The 8845-nt window shown below is 44.6% G+C and overlaps 1 protein-coding gene across 1 annotated transcript in view; it reads right to left on the reverse strand.

The window, feature by feature from the left end:
- Positions 1–356: 356 nt before the first annotated feature.
- The window catches only part of adam8a (ADAM metallopeptidase domain 8a), an 18025-nt gene continuing 9536 nt past the window's right edge, over positions 357–8845 (reverse strand). Inside the window, exons 7-26 of the mRNA XM_036547297.1 lie at positions 8613–8796; positions 7966–8034; positions 7709–7780; positions 7400–7569; positions 6907–6988; positions 6268–6410; positions 5950–6127; positions 5492–5581; positions 5038–5233; positions 4387–4489; positions 3736–3904; positions 3378–3455; positions 3173–3257; positions 2814–2934; positions 2232–2406; positions 2066–2110; positions 1855–1911; positions 1555–1605; positions 1238–1315; positions 357–640 (exon numbers count right to left, since the gene is read on the reverse strand). Of these exons, the coding sequence (XP_036403190.1) occupies positions 590–640; positions 1238–1315; positions 1555–1605; positions 1855–1911; positions 2066–2110; positions 2232–2406; positions 2814–2934; positions 3173–3257; positions 3378–3455; positions 3736–3904; positions 4387–4489; positions 5038–5233; positions 5492–5581; positions 5950–6127; positions 6268–6410; positions 6907–6988; positions 7400–7569; positions 7709–7780; positions 7966–8034; positions 8613–8796 (2197 nt within the window). The 3' untranslated portion in view covers positions 357–589. The remainder of the gene's footprint in view (positions 641–1237; positions 1316–1554; positions 1606–1854; positions 1912–2065; positions 2111–2231; positions 2407–2813; positions 2935–3172; positions 3258–3377; positions 3456–3735; positions 3905–4386; positions 4490–5037; positions 5234–5491; positions 5582–5949; positions 6128–6267; positions 6411–6906; positions 6989–7399; positions 7570–7708; positions 7781–7965; positions 8035–8612; positions 8797–8845) is intronic.

Here is an 8845-nt window from a genome sequence, read left to right on the forward strand (position 1 = left end):
CCCTTAAAAAACAACGCTGACATGGTGGGTGGAATATCTCCAAAGATGCCAGTATCACCCAATCAGACCTTTACTTGATTGACTCATGGCTTTGAACATGACCTCTTCTTCAGGGAGGATCATTTATTTGTAGAGACACCAAAACATCCCAGAAATAAAGAGTACATTAAGCCTGAATAGAACCTAAAAATGTCTGCTGGTCTCTTGTCATGTGAGCGCAGAATAACAGTTCCTCACAAGGCACAACAAAAATATGCAGCTCTTGAAAAGAGGAGCTTTGTCTGGTCAAACGCGTACCAAAAGGTTCAAGTGTCGAGGACGGATTATCGTAATTCGGGCTAGGGGAAAGCCTCCCGATCTGTGCAGACATACAGTTCTCTTTGCCTTCTGATGGCAGTTTGTTATCCCCTTGCCATACCACTCTGCAGTTTCTACTCCTTAAAGGTGCACGCATACACACACACAGCAGATGCAAATTAACGGTGCTTGCATCATCTTCAAAGCCAGTGTCTCAGAACAGGCTTCAGTGTTGGTCGCCGGACCTCCTCGGTGGTTTCGGTGAGTCAGAGCTGAGTCCCTTTTTTTGCCGTCATCTGGGCTTTGTGGGGGGCCTCAGGGCGACCTTTTGTCCCCCGGAGACCTACGGAACATCAAACATCAAACATGAGTCGGCATGGATTCTGTGCCCAGAAGGCCCACCGCTGAGAGCGCAAAAGCATTAAAAATTCCCCCCGACACGTTTGCTGTGTTTGCACAAAAGCATCTATGGTAGCATGTGGTGTTGAGGTTAGCGCACTGGACATGTGGGTTGACTTCCCAGGTGGGATGAAACTGTTTTACCTTTGGGCAGCCTTAACCTCGGCAGACCCCAGAAAGAGAAGCAGTAAAGAGAATGTGTAAAATGACTCCCAAAGTCTGTTTGTGACAATTAACTAATGATTTCTGCAATTTTTTCACTTGGAGTCTGTGCCGGGATTGTGTAAAGAGAGTAATTCATTCATGTATTTATTTTTTTTGGTGGGAAATCCATGGGTTCCACGGGAACTGAAGCCAGTGAACTGAAGACTGACCATTGCTGTGAAAGTACCAAAAGGTGTCAAACTGTAAGTGTTGGACAGATGTGTCCACTGCGTAGTAAGTGACAGTAAGTCACATGTTAATGTAAGAACAGGGTGACCAATTGAAAATATGGAACACACTTGTCCTGGGAGGAATACCATGTGTAATAGAGATGTACCTGAGGTAGTTTCCAGGGTGCTTGTGTTCCTGTTGGCTTTGCAGGGGGTACTGGGGGAGGCAGCTTTGGCTTGTTGCCCTGGAAACAGATACATTGTGCTGTCACTTCTAACACTTTGTAAGTCACCTTGTGGAAGGGCAACTGTCAAATAAATAATGACATAATGACAATCCTGATCCAGCTGCAGGATCACAAAGGACCACAGAAAAATCTATAATAAATATGACATCAAAATAAAAGAATTCTAAGGGAAAAGGTCACTTTCACTATTACTGAAAAGGTGGTATAGGTAAGACTGGGACTGAGTTAAGGTTTACCTGTTTGACATCCAGTGGAGGCAGAGGCTTTGTTGGAGGTTGTGGTTTCGCCTGTCACAAAGCAGCATTTATGCATACTTTAAAACACACAAATGAATATAAAGGTAAAAACATTTACCCAAATACAAGGATTTAATATTCAATGGATTACCTTCATTAGATTGTGAGGGTAAAAATGAACAATGTATTATACTACAAAGAAAAAAAAATCTGTTTAAAAAATACCCTTACATATTACCAGGGTTAGAACATCCTAAGAAAACAGCTTGGAGACACATAATAGTGTGTCTGTATTCTTACCTGTAAATATGCTGGTTTATTTGGAGCAACAGGTGGTGGAATGTTGGGCTTTACAACCTGAGAGAGTGAAATAACCAATGACAATGAATCAGTAAGGACTAATAAGATTAAAAGACTAAAAAGATTAATAGATAATTATGACCACTCATTAGAGGCAAAAGTAATACCTCTGTTATTGTAAACTAATGCTGAGTCTGACAGTGAATTTTACCTGTTCTGAACCTGCAGGAGGTTTCTCTGTTATTTTCATGGGGGGCTATAAGAATAAAAGGGAAAGGAGGCATTAGTATGGTGATGGGGCACTTCTGCTGAACCCCAGCTGACCAGCTAGCTCATTTTTGTGCCCTGATGTGCTCCAACGGGGCAAGCCGTCTCACCTGCGGGGGCGGCCGGCTGGGCAGGACTGTGACGTGCAGTGGGGTGCAGGCCTGGGTGGCGGTTGACTCCACGAAGGTGGGCTCGCTGATCAGGGGTGTCCTAGAGCGGGGCGTGCCCTTCACACCCCCATCCTGGAACAGCGGGTTGGACAGGCCAGGGGAGGCACTCACCTTCCTGTGAGAGAGAGAGGGGAAAAAAAACCCTGAAACCCTCAAACGTCACAGATACGAGCCACATCTACAACGTCACTCCAACAAGTGACAAATACAAAACCCAGCAACCTTGGGGTGAATCCAGTTTGTTCCTGCACTCTTTACACTCTTGAGTCTGTTTCTTCTGAGTAAAGTCAAAGACGCAAATGTCTGACGAAGGCACTCTGAGCTGCTATGCATGTTTCTTCTGTATGTTATCATTTTTTAATGCTTTCCAATTTGGATGCATCAATAAAATAAATGTTTTGTCCAACTCTTGGACTGATCTGGTATGAACAAGCTCTTGCATATCACTTGCCATTCAAATTTCCAAATGTCAAGTTTATCCTATACCTGTATTTTTGTGAGAGGAAAGAAAAAGGTACATACGGTTTACTTGGGTACTGTTGTTTCTTCGGTTTCCTGGTGCACAGCAAGGCACCAAAGATGAGCATGAGCAGGACAAGTACGGCCACTGCAGCAGACGCTCCAATGATCACAGCGTTACCCTCTGCAAAACAAAATGGAACCCATAGTCTTCCATCTGTCGCACCATCTCGAATTCTCACACATAAGTCATCCTACAGAGTAAGTGCCACCAAGACTCTAATGGGTAAAAAACACATGGGCAAGGGGGAACTGTGCTGGCGGTTACCACTGATGAATAATTGTAAATGTGTATACAGTATAAAGGCCCACACATCGATTCACACAGCCAAGACTGGAGGGTAGGATATTCCGAGGCCTACCTGGTGGTAGGTCCGACAGTCTGATGTCGCAGTAGGGTGGCGCCCAGCCTGGTTCGCAGTGACACTCCTTCTCATGGTTACAAACCTGCAATGGTCAGGGCATGGTTAGGGCATGGTCAGGAGGCGGTCAGAAGTGCCAACTCAGTATCACTAAAAGGCCATTAGGATAAATGGCAATGAAAGCACAGATGTGGTCTGCACTCACCCCACGGTTGTTGCATTTTGCAGAGCATTCATCTGTGCCGTAAACTTTGATGTCCTGGCAACGGTTGTTGTAGCACACCTGTGAACGGGGAGAAGAGTGAGCCCTATCTGAAATAACAGCACAATGCCTCAAGCTGAGGGGATGCAGTGTGAAAAGGCACCAACAGGTCTGTTTTGAAAAGAACTGCCATCTGTTTTCACTGTGGTCATTTACCACAAAACCCTGACTACACACTGAAGTCAATCTTAAGATTACTCCAGACTGTTTACAAGTGCCAAGCGCATCCGAAAAAGTACATTCCCTTGATTCCCTTCCAGAAGTGCTTTCTGATGAGCAGATAAAAGGAAACAAAGCTCACCTTGTTGTCTCCGCACTTGGTTCCTGTTGGTACCATACCCAGGTCGTCTGAATCAGACATATCCAAAGCGATGTTGCACTGTGCCCGAAACAGGGTTAAGATGGCTTTCTGTCCAGTGATGGGAAACTCATTCCCTCCAGTGCAGAATATCTTGCCACATTTCACATCCCTGAAAAACAGCCATTTTTAATTGACTCTCAGATTGATTCCATTACTCAACCGGCTCCACGGAGTGACCTGTAAAGTGTTTGGTTTTTTTAGTCTTGTGAGGGCTATTTGTGTGTGCTTGGTCCAATCAGTCAAACTTGGGTTTCAATTTGGCATGCTTATTATCTTTTTACAAGTTGAATATTCAACCTCCTATCAAATATATACCCTGAATGACTTCAAGGTAAATTACCAATCTGTTCTCAGAGCCTGGTTCACAGGCACCCTTTAACAAGACCAAATAAAGAAAAATAAATAAGTTTCAATAGTATTACAAAAGTACCACCCGTGATTTTCAGATTCTCACGATGTGAAATACTTTTTCTGTTACATAAAAACAGGCAAGTGTATCTATCCTTGAACAAAAAGCCCTATTGTGAAGAAACCATGTGATGCCAAACCAAGAAACAGTCACAGAACAGGAAGGGGAATCACTGGACTTACTCTGGTGCACATTTCTGGTAGCTGTATCTGATCTTTCTGCAGTGGGCATCCTTTGTGCCGTAAGTGTTCTGATAAAAGCATGCATCCATTGCGACTCGTGCACCTAAAAGATAAGAGATGAATACAATGTCACACACCACAACAGGCCCAGCTGTCGCATTAATGTAGCAGTGTTTGGATTGTTCAGTGCTCTCCGTGACAGATATGACCCCTTGGTTAAAGCAACCGTGGAGCTGTACTGAACAAGGTGCTCCTCAGGACAGAACAGCCTGCCCCCTTCCACCTTGTTTTCCAGAAAAAAAATTCACACATAACATGCACATTCACTTAGGAGTTTCTGTTGTGAAATGACCATGTGACGTTGGTTTCAGCAAGGCCCCCTGTCCTCAAATGTCCCAGTTTCCTTTACACTGTGAGTCCTGCCAGGGTGACAGTGGCTGGGGGGAGTTAAGGAGCCTGGCTCTACACAAGAACAGCGTGTCAAATTATGAGACATACATGCTGTCTACATGTCTCTATGTGTCACTTGTTTTCAGGTCTTTCCCTGTGAAGGGGGCAGTTGCCACCCCGCGCGGGGGTGAGGGCTATCAGTTTAGAGTGCCCGAGAAGCATGCAGGAGGGGGGTTTAGGTGTTCTTTATTCGGCAGGTACCTGGTCCCCAGAGCCGCGTGCAGTGTTGCTGGTGTGTGGGGCAGCGCCCGTTGTAGCAGTAACCCTGGTCCCCGTTGCACGGGAACCCGTTCATCTGGAAGGCGTCTTTGGGGCACTCCGCTGACTGTCCCGTGCAGAGCTCGGGGAGGTCGCAGTCACCCACGCTGTCCCGGCACAGGCTTCCCGCTGGTTTCAGCTGGCGAGGAAGAAAAAAACACGGAAACTTAACAGCTGCTCAGACAAGGCAAATCGTGGACGGGTGACGAATTGTCCAAGAACATGGGTTACATAAGAACACAAGTAGGCTTGCCCCTCTGACCACAGTCTAGACTGAGTGCATCTCGTGCTATGCTAGGCCTCGTCTTAAATATGTCAAGCGATTCTGCTTCCACAAGTGCACACACACACTTAGCACACCTGTGTTGAGAGGGCTAAAAGAGCAAGTAGCTGGTACCTGGCAGTTCTGGCAGCACTCTCCCTCAGCGCACTGCGATCCCTCAGTGAGCCTGCAGGTGCTAGCGTTACAGCACGGGTTCTGGCATTCCTGCAACAACCACAACATCAGACCCACCCTCATCACAGATGCATGAACATCCCATTTACATGTTTCAATGACTATATAATGAGATATTGCCATTTTTAAAAATACATTAGTTATGTATCCATGAACTTGGGTGACTTCCTATACTTTTAAATATTATATACCCATACCCAATACCCATTTATGAATTTTGACATATATTGAAACACCTGAAATAAAGTAGCTTGTTTAGACATTGCCACTGCTAGGATTTGAGCTCGCAGCTCTCAGATACTCTCAGAGTGTAGTGTTCGGATTGGTGTTACTGACCCATAAAGCAAATGTACTAGGCTCTGCTGGAGCAAGCACTGACATAGTATGTAGTCCCTTACCTCCACAGTCCCACAGTCGCACTCTTCTCCGGGCTCCACGAAGGCGTTCCCGCACACGGGACCCCCGTAAATCCTGTCTGCACTGGGCTTGTCCAGCAAGCAGCTGGGGTTGGCCTTCTCCAGGAAGGAGCTCAGTTGAGCTTTGCTACAGCTGCTGAAATCTTCTGGGTAGATATATCTATAAAAAGAATTCCTATTCTCAATAACAAGACATTTTGTCCCTGCCTGTATACTCAATTATCTTATGCTCTTCGCAGTAGCCAATTAGCATTTTCATCATGTCCTTTAGGATCATTCTTTAGGACATGAGGATCTCACCCGACACTGTCGGCCATGATGCAGTTCCTGCTGTAGCCTGACCCCCCGCAGCTGCAGACAGATGTATCATGGGACATGCCCAGGTTGTGCCCCATCTCGTGGGCTATGGTGGACGCCACTCCGATGGGATTCACATTATGGTCCTGTGAAAAACAAGTGCTCTGTTTAGGTCAGCTCTCTCCTCAATTCTCATCACACAGCAAAACACATGGAAGAAATTAACCTCTTACAGAAAGGTCTGTAAATATATACATAATATAATATGATACAATATACACAATATTACAAAATAAAAAATTCATCATTCTGCTCAAATAACACACTCAGTTCTATCTGTCCAACACTTAAGTTGTTGTGGGTTAAATTAGTTAGTGTGGATTCATTAACCACATTGTGGTCACAGGTATTATGTTGTTTCAGCCACCTGTGGATTTGAACTAGTTTGTGTTGTACTGTGAGGAACAGCATGTTTTGATTGGTTCCAGGTAACCATTCATATACAGCTCCACTAATAAGGTAATTTATAGGGTCTCATGTGGGAGGCACCATTTGCAGATCATGTGATGGAACCATAATGGATCCTTAATATAACTGCAGTAATGAGGTACAAACATATACAAGAAAAAGAAGCAGGCAAACCTCATTCACTGCACCAGAGCTTCCAGTACACATAGCAAATTTAGTTGCCAAGCCGACAGTCGAGCCCTCAAAATCGACACCACTAGAGAAAAAAGAACCACAAGCAAAGCAGATTCAGCATGGATATTACCTGCACATTGACAGACTAACATACGTAACACTGTGTGGTAATGAGACATAATAATGAGACACTTCATTCTGAAGAAACATTGCATTGTTGTCTTCCTGACTGCACAGGTAAGTATCACACTAATAGAGAAATGCCATGAAAGATGGCATTCATGACCCTTTTCAACAAAAGGTTTCAGCCAAAAACTTGCCATGACTTTCTGTGAAGTGCTAATGCAACCATATCTATCATGGCATGTACAATTAAACCAAATAGGTAGTCTTCACTGGACAATAATCTATTACTAATCAGTGTGTGGTGTGTGTCTTGCCTTGCCAAGACAGACGTGAATGGGTTACACTGGCAGTGGACTCTTCTACTCACGTGACAAACTGTGCGTTGTCGTGTTTCTTCCTTGCTACAAGGTTGTCCTCACGCCACTTGAGAAATCTAGTGAGGGTTTCATCAGGATTGGTGCTGACATCCATCTTGTCCCTGTCAGACCACACCTCTAACCCTACGAGCATCACACGTATGTTCACAGGCCGATACACCTGGGAAAATCAGGAGAAAAATCACATTTCTTCTTCTTCACAAGTCACCACAAAATGACAAAGGTATGCTCTCAATCATGAACGAGAGATGTCTCCAAAACACAAATGTGAAAGTTACCTCAGTAAACAAATAACATACCTTATCAACATGATTCGCGACTTCCAGCATCCTGGCCTTTATCCTTTCCATATTTTTCCCGTATCTCTTATACTGGAACACATCAGGTAACAAACCAGTTAACATCCAAAATAAGTCCAGACACCACAACTTTGTAGATATTTTTTGTAGATATTAGTCAAAGTAGCAGACGCAGAACTTTGAAGCCATAGGACAAATCAGGAGCATAAATACCTAAAAAAAAAACAAAAACATCAAAACAAAACCAGGATATTTACCTCTGCATTGTCAACCACCAAAAACATCTCCACAAATCTTTTCACTCGAGATAGCAGGGGTTTGCTTTTCTGAAAGGAGAGATTCTGGTTACAAACAGGAAACAATACTGGCGTTTTCTCTCACAAATTGTGTTTCTGGGTGTGTTTCAATTGGTGAATGTTTTCTTTCCCAACACAGACAGGAAGATGGTGACACCTTCAAACACGTTCAGCATGCACACTGTCTTCACTCCCCATGTCAGAGAGGTACCACACAGCACACAACAAAAGAGGACCAGATTGACCTACACTAACCCTTTCTAAAATAAAAAACCCAAGACAGCAGATGTTGTTGCTGAAACTTGTTTACTAGTGACCTACATAATTCCACTTTCTCCATGTAATAGTGGAATTGTTAGAATCCTTGGACATGGTTACCTTGGACACGTGTAAATAAGCAATCTCCCAACATTGGAGTAAATAGCCCTGATACCCAAATGCACTATTTTATCGTTCCTGAATTCCTGTGCTCGACAAGACGATACAAACGGGGAGTTCTCAAAGCTCCCATGAGTATGAGGTCTGTTAGAATGCGTTTAGGCGAAGCAAGGATGCATTCCACAGGAGTATAAGCACGGTGGGCGGGGGGTGAGGAAAAGTGTGCATACCCAGCTGCCCAAATCAAACAGCCCAGAGACTCTGGGCCCGTTGTCGTACATGGTTCCATTGGAGTCAGCACAAGTGCTTCTCTTCCTTCTCAAGTGCTCTTGTCTGTAGACCGCATGTTCACCCTCAGCCGACCCAGTGAGAGGCTCAATCAGGTACACCTGCTGCTCTGCCCTCAGAAAACCCCTACGGGAAAGGAAGAGGAAAAATTAGACGTATCCTTCCTTTGCCTTGA

Source organism: Megalops cyprinoides, chromosome 15 (genome assembly GCF_013368585.1).
Source record: "Megalops cyprinoides isolate fMegCyp1 chromosome 15, fMegCyp1.pri, whole genome shotgun sequence".
NCBI classification, from domain to species: Eukaryota; Metazoa; Chordata; class Actinopteri; order Elopiformes; family Megalopidae; genus Megalops; species Megalops cyprinoides.